Consider the following 17,940-nt stretch of genomic DNA (forward strand, 5'->3'; position numbering starts at 1 on the left):
CTGAGATCATCTGGTACAATTTTATGCTAATTGAAAAATTCTTGCCTTCTGTCGCCGTGCCATGACAATAAACAACACCGCCACCCCAGACTCTCCCATCCGAGTCCCAACGGCATGACGTCATCGCTCCGCCCCGCAAACTCCAGGGCGTCGCGTCTCTAAGCTACCTTTCAGCCGCCAGGTCCGGCAGCGCCTGCGCAAATGCGGGGCGGGTCGAGCCGGAGCGGTCGCGAGCGCGCCGCGAGGGGGCGGGGCTAGTGCGCACGCAGCTTCATCCCGTCCCCGCCCTTTCTCTTCCCGGTTTCCCTGTCAGCCTGCGGGTCGGGTCTGGCGGCTGTTTCCGGTAGGAGCGCGGTGCAGGGGCTAGTCGCTGTCTGCTCCTCGTCATGTCCTACGGTCCCTTAGACATGTACCGGAACCCGGGGGGCTCGGGGCCCCCGCTCCGGGACTTCAACAGCATCATCCAGACATGCAGCGGCAACATCCAGCGGATCAGCCAAGCCAGTGAGCCGGGGTACCGCGGCGGCTGGGGGGGCGGGGGCCGTCCTGACGAGGCTGCCGGGACGGCGGAGCCCAAAGCCACACCTGAGGCCGTCTCGGGCGCTCCGCTCTGGATACGGTGGCCTGCCATCCGCGAATCTGCCAGGCCCAGGCACCCTGAGGGTCCGGCGCCTCAACTGAAGCTCGAGTTTCTTCTCAGGAGTTCTGCCCTTAAGGTGTTTTGGGGCTAAGACAGCAGTCCTGACAGCCCCAGGGTGGGAGGGTGTGTTTGTCTGCTCCAGAGCAGTGAGTGAGTCAACCTGATGCAGCGGTCAGCCGAGTTTTTCCTGTCATCTGCTTCCCTCCACCCACTTCTCTTTGACCAGTTTGGATCGGGAGTTGTTTACTGGTTTAGACTTTACATTCTGCTCAGCTTCTGGCTTCTTGAAAGTCAGCTGCTTTCAATTAAGCAGAGTGGAGAATGCATGTGTTTTGGTGACTTTAATACAGTTCTTCCTGTAACGTTTGAAAGTCAGTTACAATGACTTGTATTCAAGGGGTCAGATGACTTCTACTTTAATAAAGAGAATTCACCAAAGACACTTCAGTTTACAGTATTTTGTCTTTTGTAGCAGAAGATTTGCGTGTTTTTGGATTTCAAGCTGATGAGTCTTTTGTTTTCCTTCCCCATCTAGTTACTCTTTTGAACAAGCATGATACACAGAGAAGCTCAGGGACATGGCCACAATCACATAGCAAGTAAGACATGGTAGAATTGGTGGTGGATTTCAGAATGTCATTGCTTGTCTTAAAACTGCCTCCCCACTGTTAGGGTCTAAATGAGACTGTAGATGAATGAGTTAAATCTTGTGCCTGAAGATCATCTCAGAGCCTTATAAACAGGAGGTCAGCAGCAGCAGCAACTACTTGGAAGGAATGGTATCATCATCTTTGTTGTTTATTATTGTGTTTTTGTGAGCTTGGCTGTGCCTTGTTAATAGGTAGAACTAGTTGGTCCTGAATCACAATTATGTTCTATATTTTAAAGAAAAATACCACTTAGCTTTTAAATTTAATATGTAATGTAGAATTTGAGAGAGGGAAAGTTTCTGATGGAAATCATTTGAGTCTTGGCGCCTTGAGAGTGGAAAGAAGACTATGTGATCTGTGAAATCCGAAACAAAAATTTACATGACCACTGGTGGGATTTTCCTGGTGGTCCAGGGAAGTTAAGACTTCATGCTTCCACTGCATGGGGCGCAGGTTCAAACTGTGGTTGGGGAACTAAGATCCCATATGCTGCATGGTGCAGCCAAAAAATATTTTTAAAATATATGACCATTGGTTCAGAAGTATAGTACTTTGTGTTCCAGTTTCCTTTTGTGAGGGAGCTGTAACACAGGCTAGATCAGAAAATTCTGATTCAAAGCCAAAAATTTATTGTTGAGACCAATTCTAATTTTAATGTCTATGTGTGAAATGTTCATTTTGTATGCATTTGAGTATCATGCATGTACTGTGTATAAGAACTGGCAGGGAGCCTTTGGCACACATAGCAACTGAAAGGATTTGGTGCTATAGAAGAGATATAATAAAATTATAGGTAGTCAGGAGAGACATCTTTTTCACTTGGGAGGGACCAGGGAAGGCATTATGGCATTTGAGTTAGGTCTGGCTGGAAAGATGGTGGAAAGGATTTGAACTTTTTACAGTAAATAAGAGAAGGGCATTTAAGGAGGGAATTAAATGAACAAGGCATGGTAGGGGGAAAGCATGTGCTGTGTATAAAAAAGTAGAGTGGTTTAATTTGGCTAGTGTGGTGGATTCTAGAATGGAGTGCAAAGTAGGCTTGGAAAGGTTAAGCTGGGACCTAGATATGAAGAGCTTTAATTGCTAACGTAATGGGTTTGGATTTAATTCTGTAGAAATGTGTAAATCGAGTTGGAAGGGAGAGACTGGAATCAGAGACACCAGTTAGGAACTGAAAATGAAAAGAAAGAAAGGATAGGAGAGGTGTCTTTGGTGATAGAGTTCATAAGATTTAGCTCTTGGTTAGGCATCAGGCTCAAGTAATAGTTGGATTCAGCCATTAATAACATTAATAGCTAACATTTTTGGTGCTTACTGTGTGCCAGGCGATGTACGTGCTTTACAGCGATGTAAGTGTTGATTTTGTAACAACCCTTTGAAGTAATTACCAGTATTATTTCTTTTTATGGGTTAGGAAACAGGATAAGAAACTTGAAACCAGATCTGTCTCTTACGACCAACATTTAGCCTTTTTATAATTTTTAATTAATATTACAGTTTTGTAGCAGCTAACACTTCAGCAGGTTAGAAGTGACTTTTTTTTTTACTCTTCATAGGAAGCTATGGGGAATGCCTGAGCTGTGGAACTTTCTCCTCTTGTGGTTGGTCTACCTCTCCTGCTAGATTGTTAGTTCCTTCGAAGAAATGAGACATGACTTATTCATCTTTATATTTCTAGTACTTACCTAAGATCTACCCATATGATAGATTCACTTATTCGCTGTTCAACAAATATTCTTTGAGCACCTGCTATGCACAGGGGATGGAGTGATGAGCAAGATAGACAAAACCCTGCCCTGATAGTGTGTGTGTGTGTATATATGTGTGTATGAATGTGTGTATATACATACATAGGCATACATACACATATATAACTAATGTTGAGAAATAGTAAGTGCTATGAAGGAAAAATAAAGCAGGATAAGGAGACACAAAGTAACCAGAGAAAGAAGTGCTATTTATTCTTACATCAGATGGTCAAGGAGGACCTCTCTGAGTAGACCCCTGAATGAAATGAGGGAGCCATGTGAGTAGCTGAGGGAAGGCATTCTAGGCAGAGGAAACTGCAAGAGCAAAGACCTCAGTGCCTCCAAGAATGGCAGGGAGACTAATGTGTCTGGACTGCAGTTAGAGAAGGAAGCATAGTAGGAAAAGAGGCCGTGGAGATAGCCAGGGATCATACTATTTAGGGTCTTGAGGCTCAGTAAATTGTATTTAGTAGATTTGAATGAATGAGATTTTTTCCACCATCTTGAAACTCTCCCTGCCTCATTTATCTTGTGCTATGTGGTTCCTACCACATCTTATGACCCTAGGCAGTGTGAGTTGGAATTTTCCCTTTGGGATTGTTTAGTGAGGCTCTGGGAGTTGGAAATGGGTAGGGTGACATTGTCTCTACCCATTTACCAGGCTGGCACCCATTCCCCAAACTTGGCCAGTGTACCTAAGTATACAGTATGGATGTGACACCCACCCCCCTCCACCCCCTGCTTCAGACATATGCCCACGTCCATATAGTCCTGCAAGGACCTGTATTTATTGAAAATATGAGAGAATAGCTTATTCTTTTTTCTCAACTTTTCAGCTGCATTTGTGGGTTTGGAATTGCTGAGCCTTTCAGGCTGAAATACGGCAGGCCACTGTGTGGGTTGTTACAGGTACAGCTAAGGTTGACTGCCTGGCACAAACGGTTGTTATCAGTATGTGTGGGCAACAGAAGAAAAATGTTTGACTCCGCCTGTTGTGAAATGAAGGGTCTGGGCAGATAGAGGGCAATAACCTAACAGGCTCCAAGTTATCTCTGAAGAGATTAAAGAACAGCATGTCTGTTCTTTAATGTTGCTAATTTATTGATATGATTTTGTTTACTAAAAACTTAAAAGCAGCTAAACTTTTAAAATTGACTGTTGTGTGAAATCCTGTGGGCTGTTCTTTTAAAATTGTTTGCCTTTGCTGTTTATTTTGTTGCCCACTTTGTGAAGTCTTCATGATCTCAACATCTGTATCCAGCAGCATAGTCTCAGTGTTTCCGTTTCCTTTCTAGTTCACCCCAATAATGCTATCAGCAGTATGTCTAAAATCCCTCTTACCTCCTCAAGAGCCTACAGTGCCTGGCTGTTGTTGCTGCATCAGGTCTTAGCATTCCGCTTTGCTTCCATTGTCTTTGTCATCTTAATCCAAATTAGCCATATTTTCTCCTATTCGTCACCCTTTGCTCCAGGCAGGCTATTTTTCTTAACATCCCTAAACATTGATTTCTGCAGCAAGTTTTTGCTCATTCTATTCCTCCTTTCTTCAATCGTTCCCTACCTCGCAAACCACCTAAATTATACAAATCCTTTGAGTTGTGCTTAAATCTTGCTCCTTGTAACTAAGCTTTCCCTTGCTTTTCAAAGAATGAAGTCAACAGGAGCCCGGGAGTTAGGCTCAGCAGATCTGTGACAGAGTTCTTGCTCCTCTATGTTGTCCCGTTAGCCTGGAGCAGTTCCCCTTTCTGTCTGTTACCCTATCTGTAAAATGAATGCTATTGGTAAAATGCGTTCTTTGAAAGTGCCTAGTATAGTGCCCGGCCGGAATAGCATTGGTTGAGTCCCCTGCTCCACCATAGTTTAGTAGTTAAGTGAGCGGGCTCAGGAGTCAGACGGTCTGGGTTTGAGTCCTGGATCTGCTTCTGACTAGCTGTGTAAGCATATTGCTGTACTTCTCCGTTTCAGTTTCCTCATCTGTAAGATAGAGTTAATAACAGTCTTTACTTCATAGGATCATGAGAATTAAATGAGGAAATTTATGTAAAGTGCTTGAAGCAGGCCTGCAGCATTGTTTAAGAAATGTTAACTGTCATTTTGTTTTTCTTTCTGAATTCGCAAGCTTAGCACTTACTTTATTGTGTATTCTGTAATTAATGCATGCTTTTTGACCTTGTTATTCCAACTGAGAGATCACTGTTAGTGTTGTGGGGATAGCAACCGTGCATTGTACAGCTCTCTCTTAACTACAGGGCCTGGCACTGCAGTGGATATGTGTTAATAGTTGGCATTCAGTATGTACTTAATTGATTTTTATCATCGCTAAGTACATTTTTCTTGGTCTCGAGTTTGATAATAATAGCTATGCTTGATTGAGTTCTTTTAAGTGCCAGACACTGTTCTGAATTCAGCTTCATATTGTCTTAATGTCAGCCTCTCAGCAGCCACACGAGGATTCTCTTGTTATTCCCATTTTTTAGGTGAGGAAACTGAGGCACAAAGGAGTGGAGCCTTTTACTAGGAATTGTGGAACTGGGAATAACACACAGGCAGTCTCAATTCAGAGTCTATGTTCTTAACCCGTTGTGTGTTCTGTCATGGGTGTGGTAAATAGAAGATTATACCTTCGATATTCAGTGTTTGTGTTCAGTTTAGTTTAGAGCTTTCCTATCATAGTGGCTAAAAAGTCAGGTCATTTTCATGATAGCTTTGCAAAAACGATGCAAACCTAATTTTCAGAGTAAGACGCTGAGATGACTTCATTGTCATGACTTATGTCGTAACGTAAGCTATCATGTTCTCATTTTATGTAAATACGATTCTTTCCTTGAATATATGTTTGCTTGTTTACCTTTATGGTAGTTGCTTTCAGTGTGTCTAGACTTTGATATGAACTAAGGTTCATTTGGAGATTCAGATTCTGCTAAAAGCTGATCTCAGCTAAAAGTCCACGAAGAGTGTTCAGTTTAGAGCAGTTCCTAGTGTGGATGTTAGCTGTAATGTGCAATAAATTGGTTTGCTTTGTAGTCTTATAAAAGTTTTAGCCAGGACATGCTTTTAAACATGAGAGGTCAGTGATAGGAGAAATTGAGGCCTAGTTTTAAAAATAACAAAATTGCTTACACAGAACTGAAGAACTTGTCTTTACATTTGGCCTAGTCATCTGGTTTCCAGATTATGTAGCATTTCATAGAGGATAGATACCCAGTGATTTTCATCCAAAATGTAACAAATCAGTCTAAAAGTAAAACTTTCATTTACTAGAATGCTTAGAAAAGGAGTTTTCTCATTAACTAAGCTGACCAGAAAACTCTTTAGATTTAACCCATTTTGATAAAAATTATTCCAAAAAGTATCACTTTACTTTTTAACATCTTAAGTGCATTCAAGGGAAAAATAAGTGTGTATGTAACTGTTTCTTTTTGTGCTTTAGGTTTAAGGGATACAGTTCTTTTCTTTTTTTAAAAAGAGTTATTTGTTTACTTTTGCAGCTGGGCTCCGTCTTCCTTGCTGCCCTGAGCTTTCTCTAGTTGTAGGGAGTGGGGGCTATTCTCTGGTTGTGGTGTGTGGGCTTCTCGTTGCGGTGGCTCCTCTTGCTGTAGAGCACAGGTTCTAGGCTCTCAGGCTCAATAGTTGTGGCACACAGGCTGAGTTGTTCCCCACCATGTGGGATCTTCCTGGACTAGGGATCAAACCCATGTCCCCTGCAATGGCAGGTGGTTTTAACCACTCGACCATCAGGGAAGTCTCAAGTGATACAGTTCTTGGTTGTGAAACAGATGGGTCATTGAGTCACTATTTTCAAATAAACTCTGATGTTGGTGGTTATGGAGGGCATTATACAAAGAATTCTACTTCCAGTAAACAAAGACATTACTGTCCTTATCATTTGAGTTTTGGGGCATCTTGCTGGAAACTTTTAGGAAAATATCAATATTCAGGAATTTGAATAGAATTAATGAAAGCTTGGATTCATTCTGGTGTTTAGCTAACAAGTGACGCTATAAAGTCCTCCTCCCTCCACCCAATCCCCCCATCCCAATTTATGTATCTCAGCAAACAAAAGAAGTCAGAAAAGACTAGGTAAAAAAAGTTCTCAGCTGAGTTTAAACCAAGAACAGCTGATTTTAAATTGACTTTTCCCCCATAGTCTGTAAAATCCCCTTTGCTGTCTAGGGCACTTAATACATTTTGATTGGTGATTAACAACTTGAAATTTTGAAATCTCTAGAGTTTCTAAAGAGAATGCTCTATGTAAAGACAGTCAATAAGATGAGATCTGTTTCTTTGAACTGCCATACTAGTAACATTTACCTCTATGTGTCACCCTGTAACCAATTATTTTCTGGAGGAGTGTGTATGCATGTGTGGTTATGCAAATACAAAAATGAGTAGAATGTGGTCCCTCCTCTCCAGAGGTGTATAGTCAGTCCAGTCCCATTTGTACAGAGAAGCAAAGTCTCTCTCAGCCAAACTCAGTCTTGCAAAAAAACTGCTTGGTTACACAGCATCATTCTGGGACTAGAGCTTCTTCATTATTGTTGACTTTTATCATTGAGCAGTGGTGGGAGTACTTAAGGGTCATTTAGTCCTTATGTAGTCATAGTAATTGAATGAGGAAAAAACCCCACCCACACAAATAGTAAGTACTGTGACAGACAAAAAGTACTCAATATGTGTTAGTTAAACCTGAATATCATATACAATTGGTGAAAGAGACCCAGCAACATGAAATGATTTATCTGGTGCCGTACATGTAGTTAGTGGTCCTGTTTGGCTTTAGAATTTAGGTCTCATTATTCCTAGCTCATGTTCGTTCGTATCTGCTGCCTTGAAAGTGGCATGACATAAAACTGAGGAAGTAAAGTCGTTCAGTTGTGTCCGACTCTTTGCGACCCCATGGACTGTAGCCTACCAGGCTCCTCCCATGGGATTTTCCAGGCAAGAGTACTGCAGTGAGTTGCCATTTCCTTCTTCAGAGGATCTTCCCCACCCAGGGATCAAACCTGGGTCTCCTGCATTGTAGGCAGATGCTTTACCGTCTGAGCCACGAGGGAAGTCTCAAAACTGAGGCTAACTGAATTAATCAGCAATTGCTTCCTGCTCCCTGGGTGCTGGCACTCTGCTGGACTCCGGTAAATATGCAGGAACCTTCCCAAAGGTGGCAGGGCCTTAGGGAAGGGAGCGGGTTGGAGCAAGGGCATCAGCCTATCTGGAGGACAGAGCTGTTAAGTTAGGGAGCTGTCAGATAAGCAGGGTGGGGCAAAGTGCAACACTGGCAAATGGAAGCCTGCCCTAAGTCACTACATTCTGTGTATTTCCTCTAAAGGAGGAAATGTAGTCTGCCTGTGAGAGAGTCTCAGTTCAGTTCAGTTCGGTCGCTCAGTTGTGTGAGTGTGTGTGACTCTTTGCGACCCCATGAATCGCAGCACGCCAGGCCTCCCTGTCCATCACAAACTCCCGGAGTTCACTCAGACTCAAGTCCATTGAGTCAGTGATGCCATCCAGCCATTTCATCCTCTGGCGTCCCCTTTTCCTCCTGCCCTCAATCTCTTCCAGCATCAGAGTCTTTTCCAATGAGTCAGCTCTTCGCATGAGGTGGCCAAAGTACTGGAGTTTCAGCTTCAGCATCATTCCCTCCAAAGAAATCCCAGGGCTGATCTCCCTCAGAATGTACCGGTTGCATCTCTTTGCAGTCCAAGGGACTCTCAAGAGTCTTCTCCAACACCACAGTTCAAAAGCATCAATTCTTCGGTGCTCAGCCTTCTTCACAGTCCAACTCTCACATCCATACATGACCACAGGAAAAACCATAGCCTTGACTAGATGGACCTTTGTTGGCAAAGTAATGTCTCTGCTTTTGAATATGCTATCTAGGTTGGTCATAACTTTCCTTCCAAGGAGTAAGCGTCTTTTAATTTCATGGCTGCAGTCACCATCTGCAGTGATTTTGGAGCCCCCAAAAAATAAAGTCTGACACTGTTTCCACTGTTTCCCCATCTATTTCCCAGGAAGTGATGGGACCGGATGCCATGATCTTAGTTTTCTGAATGTTGAGCTTTAAGCCAACTTTTTCACTCTCCACTTGCACTTTCATCAAGAGGCTTTTGAGTTCCTCTTTACTTTCTGCCATAAGGGTGGTGTCATCTGCATAGCTGAGGTTATTGATATCTCTCCTGGCAATCTTGATTCCAGCTTATGTTTCTTCCAGTCCAGCGTTTCTCATGATGTACTCTGCATAGAAGTTAAATAAGCAGGTTGACAATATACAGCCTTGATGTACTCCTTTTCCTATTTGGAACCAGTCTGTTGTTCCATGTCCAGTTCTAACTGTTGCTTCCTGACCTGCATACAGGTTTCTCAAGAGGCAGGTCAGGTGGTCTGGTATTCCCATCTCTTTCAGAGTTTTCCACAGTTTATTGTGATCCACACAGTCAAAGGCTTTGGCATAGTCAATAAAGCAGAAATAGATGTTTTTCTGGAACTCTCTTGCTTTTTCCATGATCCAGTGGATGTTGGCAATTTGATCTCTGGTTCCTCTGCCCTTTCTAAAACCAGCTTGAACATCAGGAAGTTCACGGTTCACATATTGCTGAAGCCTGGCTTGGAGAATTTTGAGCATTACTTTACTAGCGTGTGAGATGAGTGCAATTGTGTGGTAGTTTGAGCATTCTTTGGCATTGCCTTTCTTTGGGATTGGAATGAAAACTGAGAGAGTCTAATGTGACATAAAAAATATAGTTATTGGAATTAGCCCTGGATTTGAATTCTGGTTTTTATGGACTTCCCTGGTGGCTCAGGCGGTAAAGCGTCTGTCTACAACTCGAGAGACCTGGGTTCGATCCCTGGGTTGGGAAGATTCCCTTGGAGAAGGAAATAGCAATCCACTCCAGTACTATTGCCTGGAAAATCCCATGGACAGAGGAGCCTGGTAGGCTACAGTCCATGGGGTCACAAAGACACGACTGAGGGACTTCGCTTTCACTTTTATGACACTGCTTAAAACCATTGGTGGCTTCCCATTTCATTCAAATTGGAAGGCCTTGCTCCAGTTTACAGGGTCCTATGTATTCTGGCTCCCCTCCTCTCTCATCTCTCTCTAGTCACATTGGCCCCCTGTTTCTCCATCACAGCAAGTGCTCTTGCCTTGGGGACTTTGTGCTTCATGCTCTCTGCTGGAAAGCTTCTCCCCCAGATATTTTCATGGTTTGATCTTTCACTTCCTTTAGGTCTCTCCTCTGTGTCACCTTATCAGACAGGTCATCTTTGACTACCTCCTGTAAACTACTATCTTCTCCCTACCCTGTTATTCTGGCCCTTACCTGATTTTGTTTTTCTTTATAGCACTTACCACTACCTGATACATGCTTATTATCTCTTCTCCTAAAAAGGAAAGCTTCTTGAGAACAATATCTTCTAGAGCACATATCTGTAGAATAGGTATTCTAAATGAAGGAATGAGTTTTGCAACAGCGTGAGCCTCAGTGTACCCACCTGTAATAATGCTTATCTAAGTAGATAAGGGGCTTCCCTGGTGGGACAGAAGGTAAAGAATCTGCCTGCAGTGCGGGAGACCAGGATTCAATCCCTGGGTTGGGAAGATCCCCTGGAGAGGGGAATGGTAACCCACTCCAGTATTCTTGCCTGGAGAATCCCATGGACAGAGGAACCTAGCAGGCTATGGTCCGTGGGGTTGCAAAGAGTTGGACACGACTGAGCAACTAGCACAACAACAGTAAGATAATGCTTATCCAGAGTGAAGGAAAAGCACTCTTCTTCTGTTTCCTCCACTCTCAATACTTCTGACACCAGGTGTGTGGGTTTACCACACACCAGTGGTCAGTTTCTGTGGACTTAAGTGGGGTGTCCTACAATTTAATTCAATTCTGACACTACCTGGAGTTAGCATCAGATTCCACAAATTAAGGGCTTAGTCCCACAAGGCTCCCCCGACCCCACCCCCTTCAGATGCCAATTGTAAGTGTAGGTTCTTATCTGTCTTTCTGACCAGTGAGCTGTATTGGAGGTGTTCCCATGAGCCCCTCTTCAGGTTCAGCTCGTTTGCTAGTCCAGCTCACATAACTCAGGAAAACATTCACTTACTGGTTTATTATAGTGAAAGAAAGTGAAGTCGTTCAGTCGTGTCTGACTCTTTGCGACCCCGTGTACTGTAGCCTGCCAGGCTCCTCTGTCCATGGGATTCTCCAGGCAAGAATACTGGAGTGGGCTGCCATTGCCTTCTCCAGGGGATCTTCCCGACTCAGGGATTGAACCCGGGTCTCCCGCATTGCAGGCAGACGCTTTACCCTCTGACCCACCAGGGACTGGTTTATTATAAAAGGACATAATTCAGGAGCAGCCAGATAGAAGAGATTCCTAGAACAAGGTATGTAGGAAGAGCTCAAAATATCTATACTCTCTATGGGCACTGACACCCTCCCTGCATCTGTGTGTGGTCACCAGTCTGTGCTTGTGTGTGTGTGGTCACTCAGTCGTGTCTGATTCTTTGCGACCCCATGGACTGTGCCAGGCTCCTCTGTCCATGGGATTTCTCAGGCAAGAATGCTGGAGTGGGTTGACATGCCCTCCTCCAGGGGATCTTCCTGACCCAGGGATCGGACCTGTGTCTCTTGAGTCTCCTGCATTGGCAGGTGAGTTCTTTACCACTGAACCACCTGGGGAGTCCACCAATCTGGAAGCTCATCAAATCTAGTTCAAGAATTTATAGAGTTTAATCTGTACTTCCTCTCTCTACCCCCAGTTTCCCTTCTCAGAGGTTGGTGGGTGGAACTGAAATTTCCAACCTGCTAATTACTTGGTCTTTCCGATGACAAACCCTGCCCACCCTAAGGCTGTCAGGGCTTAGGTCACCTCAATAGGTAAACTCTGTATGCTCCAAAGGAGCCCTTTATGAATAACAAAGGACACTCCTATCACTCAGGAAATTCCAAGGCTTTTAGGAACTCTTTGCCAGGAACTGAGGACAAAGACCAAATATACTTTTTATTATACCACATCAACGGAGAAGGCCCTGGCACCCCACTCCAGTACTCTTGCCTGGAAACTCCCATGGATGGAGGAGCCCGCAAGGCTGCAGTCCATGGGGTCACTAAGAGTCGAACACGACTGAGTGACTTCACTTTGACTTTTCACTTTCATGCATTGGAGAAGGAAGTGGCAACCCACTCCAGTGTTCTTGCCTGGAGAATCCCAGGGACAGGGGAGCCTGGTGGGCTGCCGTCTATGGGGTCGCACAGAGTCGGACACAACTGAAGTGACTTAGCAGCAGCATACCACATCAAGTACATAGCCCAGTGTCTGGCACATGGTGAATGCTCTGTAGATGCTAATGTCTGTCCTCTTTCTTAAATTATTTGTTTGGCCAGTCAGTTGATAGCTTTGGTTCTGATTCCCATTAGACTTAGGTAAGAAGGACATTATACATCTTAGTGATGAAAAATGGTTATTTATATCTTACATAATGCTTTTTTAGCAGAATGCAATCTTCTATAGTGCTTTACATTTTCCTGTGGAACCATTAAGCTAAAAAACCCTCACTTAATAGAATAGTTATATTTTAGGAAAGTTTGTCAAAAGGCAACTTTTTAATCATGTGAAACCTATATTTCTGTTATAAAATTGGAGTTATATTTTGCTTAAAAGATGGTCTTAAAATAAGATAAGATCATGATTTGAAGTGTTACACACATATATATTCTTGACTGTGGAAACTTTTGCTTTGTAACACCCATTATGGCGCAGTGATCTGGGCTAAGGATGTTGACCTAAAACAGAAACTGCCAGATATTTCTCCAGCAAAGACAGGTTTATTCAGAGTTACCAGAGAGTTGCAGTTTGGGGTCTGCAATCAGGGCAGGCCAAGTGCAAGCCCCCTCCTAGCAAGGGAAGGGTAAAGAAAGTTGGGAAGAATACAGCAAACCCAGAGTCCAGGGCTTCTCACTGGCTTAGAGGCGTCTTCCTGCTGGGCTCTGCTGTCTGGTAGGTGTGAGAGCTCCCCCTTGGGATCTCCCAACTCTATTTAATTGAGGTTTCCGTTTGTTAATTTTTTGCAGGAGAAATAACTCCTAGACACTGTTAAGGGCTAGGTTGTTCAGTTTCCCTTAGGTGTAGAGTCACTCAGCAATCACCTAGAAGATTTTGGCTAATAATTATTTCTTAACAGACTTAGAAGCTATTAACACATCTGTGTTTCTGTAAGGTACTGGTCCTTACTAAGCTTGCCTTTTTACTACTCTTGGTGACCAAATTAAGGTCAGTATTATGACTGTGACCCCCAAATTTTTTATTTAAGAAGTACCCTATCATAAGGAACAATCAATTTTTAAAATTTAAAATTCTAATAAGTGGTTTCATTTTTATTGGACATTGAAGCCTTGTATATAATCTGTTCCTATAATAGATACAAATTGTTACAGTAAGCATTGGTTTCGTCATCTTCTTCCCCTAAGCCAGTCATTTAGCAGTCTGGTGTTTCACAAGTGGAACTGGATTAAACCTGAGAGGGTAGGAGAGCCCTCACAAAGGAACTGTCTTTTGGCCAGAGGAGCCCTGTACCTATTGTGATATATTATCTCTTGAAGTCCTGGTGAAACTTGGAGATAATTATGTTCCACTGGACACAAAGTACTTTGTTATTGTGTTCTGTATTCCAGTTTCTTGCAATAGAAGACACTTGTGAAGTTTCTCAGTCATGTGCAACTCTTTGCAATCCCATGGACTATAGCCTACCAGGCTCTTCTGTCTGTGGAATTTTCCAGGCAAGAGTACTGGAGTGGGTTGCCATTTCCTTCTCCAGGGGATCTTCCTGACCTGGGGATCGAACCCAGGCCTTCCGGATTGTGGGCAGACGCTTTACCCTCTGAGCCACCAGGGAAGCCCTATAGAAGACAGTGAATGCTTTTAAAATGCAAGCACGCAAACAAACAAAAAACAAACATACAATAAAATTTCAAGCTCACTAAATGAATGAAGCTCCCCCATCTTCTCTGCCAACAGAAAAAGAAAATAGAAAGTAGGACATAGGAAATCAGGGGCTCTATTCCTGTTGTAGAAGTCAGTGAGCGACAAGGGTGTTCAGATTCCCAGCCAGACTATTTCTGACTATCAGTTCCTCCGGAACTCTGCTTTCCTAGTCCAGGACTAGGGCCTTAAACATCTAGGATTCAAATATGACCATTCCTGATCTTAGCACAATATCTTGGTAGAGTAATCTGAACAAAGCCATGTACTATTTGTCTACAGACAGCATAATTAAAAGAACATAGGCATTGGAGTATGATGTCCCTGGGGTTGAATTTTTTGCTCTACTTCTTTTTGTGTGTGTGCTTACATAAGATATTTAACTTCTCTAAATCTGTTTCCTCATCTGCAAAATGAACATACATCTACTTCAGACTGTTGCTATGAAAATGAATAAGATTATGTATACAAAGCTCCTAATATAGTACTTGGCACATAGAAGTGCTCAATTAGTGGTAACTTATTATCAATAATAAATGTACATTGTCTTTCCAAAAATGTTTGCTGTAGAAAATTATTTTGTATTCATGAATTTAAATGTTTATTGTTGTGAATTGATACTTGGTATCAAGGCCATTCCAAAAGAGACAAACATTTTAACCAGTGCCACTGGAAATCTGGTAGAATGTGGAAGTTCTTTGGGAGTGACGAAAACCACCACCTTCTGCTTAGTGGCATAGTTACTCTCTAGGAGAAAGGTAGATCTCACAGGTAGATTTAGAAGAGAATAGTTTAGAAGATCAAGACCAGGGTCTTGATCATAGCATGCTTTCTATTAGTTGTACATTCTTATTCAGGATATGGGGAGAGACCAGTGATCTGAGAATTAGGGTGCTTGTTTTTTTAAAAAATTTTTCTTGGAGTATAATTGATTTACAATGTTGTGTTAGTTTTAGGTGTACAGCACAGTGAATCAGATTTTCCCTTATAGACCATTGCAGGGTATTGAGTAGAGTTCCATGTGCTCTACAATAGGTCCTTATTAGGTATCTACTTTATATATAGTAGTATGTATATATCAATCTCAAGTCTCCCATTTATCCCTTTCCCTCTCCCCACGGTGCTTGTGATGAATGTATTTTTCTTTTTAATAAATTTTTATTTCCTCCTCTCCCCAGCCGCTCAGATAAAGAACTTGATGAGCCAACTAGGAACTAAGCAGGATTCAAGCAAGCTACAGGAAAATCTGTGAGTAGCTTCCTAACAAGTTTGGGATTTGTGAGGGCCTTTTGGGGACACACTTAATGCTCTTGCTGCTTGGCGGCTTAGGTTTCAGGCCTGTGAGGTCAGCACAAGAGGCAGTGGGACATGAGGTCACAGCTGGATCTAGAAGAGGAGCAACAAAATACATTAATGGGTTGTGATCTCCCTTGCCTCTCAGAGTCCTTGGACTCTGCTTTTCTTCCTCCCTTGGACAGCTTAGCAGAACAATTTAGGGAAGTAGAGGGGGAATCCCTACGACTCTTAAACTGCATTCTCCCTACAGGAGCTTCCTTGTTGGCACAGGCCTCCTGATGATCTACAGTGCTTGTCTAATCTGTTGGATTTCCAACTGTATATAATATTAAAGAAGTGTATTCGGAATGGCCCGAGAATAGTGGAATAGATTCTTTTTATTATGTCCTGCTTGACTCTATTTCTGCTGTTAGAAGTTCTAGTTTCCATCTTTAACACTATTTTTGTTTCCTGTCCTAGACATTGGGAAGTGAGAGAATGACTTACTGTTAGTACTTTGAGCTTTTTTGATGGAGACATGAGGTAGCTGTTGGTATGTTAGTACTGTCCATGATGCTCAAGCTTTGGATTGACTCTTTTTGGGGGCTTTTGATTTTTATTTTGTTATTGTTATTTTTTTTGCTGTACCATATGGCTGGTTGGATCTTAGTTCACCAAGCAGGGATTGAACCAGTGCCCTCTTCGGTGGAAGAGGGGACCACTGAACCACCAGGAAATTCCCATTTTTGTTTTTTGGTTTTTTGATTCCCTCTTGGTTTTGACTCTCATGGTTTTTTAAATTTTTTTGGTTTTGCTTTTTTTTTTCCCTTCTATCTTGGAGACCCCTTTGCAGTGAAAAAATATTAGTAATCAGTAGTGTGGTTTCTCTGTCCTCCCTTAAAACCGTTGCAGAAATGGCCAGATAGTAGAAGAAACCATGACTGAAAGGAATCTTTTTTGTATTTCCAGTACCTTTCAATCCCACACATTTTTCCCTCTTTAATTTCCTTTCCCCTCTGCTCCTTACTTTTTTTTTTTTTTTTTTAAACACAGTATAGGGCTTCTTTGTTTTGGAGAAAAGAGCCAGAAAGTCAAGCATAAAGCATAGGTAGGGAGCCAAGGGTAAAGCTGAAAAAGCACCAGCTTTAAGCACAAACGTGGGAGTTGATCTTTGGAGGTTGTTCCCTAGGGTAGAAGCTCTGCTTCTAATGCACATTTCATCCAACCCCCAGGGCGTGGATTCTGTCACTAGTCAGTGGCCTGTGACAGACAGTAACCATGCGGAACTCTTGGGCGAATGAGCGTGAGAATTTTCAGAGAGAGTTCAGCGTGTTAAAACTATTAGATTGAGGTGTGGGGGCAGCTGCTTTTGTATTTCTATCAGAACTGCTGAGAATGCTTTTCTTTTCTCCCCAAAGAATTAAAATACCTAATCAGCAGTTTTCATTGAGGTAGGTTCTTTCTACTCGGTAATGTGAAGACAACTTAAAGTGAGTTTGACTAGGTGGTACTTCTGGAATTCTGTTGTGAACCTGAGCATCTGGGAACATCCTTCAGGTGCCCTTTCATTCCCTGCATCATGAGACACTCTGAGAACAGACTGATGCTAACAGCTCTCAAGAAGTGAGAATATCCTAAAACACATCTTTTCTCTCTTAGGCAACAGTTACAACACTCTACAAATCAGCTTGCCAAGGAAACAAATGAATTACTGAAGGAACTGGGGTCCTTGCCCCTTCCTTTATCTACTTCAGAACAGGTTGGTATTTTCTGGGGTTTTTATTTATTTTGAATAAGAAAAATATTGGTTTTTTTGGAGAGGCGGTATGTGAAACAAACTTGGCCTTCAAACTGAACCTCAGTTTCCTTATCCATAAAATAGATAAGTGTCTACTGTGACAACAGAAAGAATGCAGCTACCAGATCTTGGAAGGTATTAGTAGCTGCTGCGATAATTAGCAATAATATATTAGTAAAATGGGTTTAACTGAAGAAGAATCTCGGTGTTTGCATCTTGTTGGGATTTGATTAGCAGCTTTATGCTTTCTGGCTTGATTCTAGTTTGCTTGTATCCAGTGTCTATAAATTTCAAGCAAATGTCTTTTTTTACTTTGCAGTCACTTTCATGTCACATTTTTGTAGGTTTCCAGTTAAGGAAATGCTCTGAGAAATAGATTTCTCTGCTCAAGTCGTTTTCTTCAGTGGCCATTTAAATCCTTGAGAGACACAGTTTCTGTTGGAATTCATTGTTCCCTTGATTTGCCATGCCTTTCCTTCACTTGTTCTTGAAGTCAAATGTGTTCCCTCCGTCGTAGTTTGACTTTTTAACCTACCGTTCGTGGTCTGCCTCACATCCTATCTCTTCCAGGACAAAAATCTTCTCTATCTTAGACTATTGTGATTTTATTTTGCTTTAGTTTCTATGCCGTTCATGGGAGCACTTAACTTACGTTGTTTTTTATTAGTGAATTCTTTAAATGATGATATTTCATCTCTGATGGCTGTAAAGATGAAGCCTACCACTTCCCCTTCCTGGGTTGTCTGTGAATTGTAATTGTTGGAACATAATATAATTTTAGTGTATTGTGATCGCCATTTAAAAGAAATGAAAGAATAGAAATATCAGAGTGTGTAACCATGTAATTAAGGG

At 42.4% G+C, this 17,940-nt stretch overlaps 1 protein-coding gene across 2 annotated transcripts in view; it reads left to right on the forward strand.

Moving 5' to 3' along the window:
• Positions 1 to 318: 318 nt before the first annotated feature.
• Positions 319 to 17,940, forward strand: part of STX12 (syntaxin 12) — a 35,576-nt gene continuing 17,954 nt past the window's right edge. The window contains exons 1-3 of one of the 2 annotated variants that reach the window (XM_086331002.1): positions 319 to 504; positions 15,194 to 15,263; positions 16,950 to 17,049. In XM_086331002.1, coding sequence (XP_086187128.1) covers positions 387 to 504; positions 15,194 to 15,263; positions 16,950 to 17,049 — 288 coding nt within the window. In that variant the 5' untranslated portion in view covers positions 319 to 386. Of the gene's footprint in view, positions 505 to 1,178; positions 1,240 to 15,193; positions 15,264 to 16,949; positions 17,050 to 17,940 lie in introns of those variants that run through there. The other variant, XM_086331009.1, reaches the window with a different exon arrangement.

The sequence above is a fragment of the Bos grunniens genome, chromosome 2, assembly GCF_055505025.1.
Source record: "Bos grunniens cultivar Pamir isolate PY7600 chromosome 2, Bosgru_T2T1.0, whole genome shotgun sequence".
Lineage (NCBI taxonomy): Eukaryota > Metazoa > Chordata > Mammalia > Artiodactyla > Bovidae > Bos > Bos grunniens.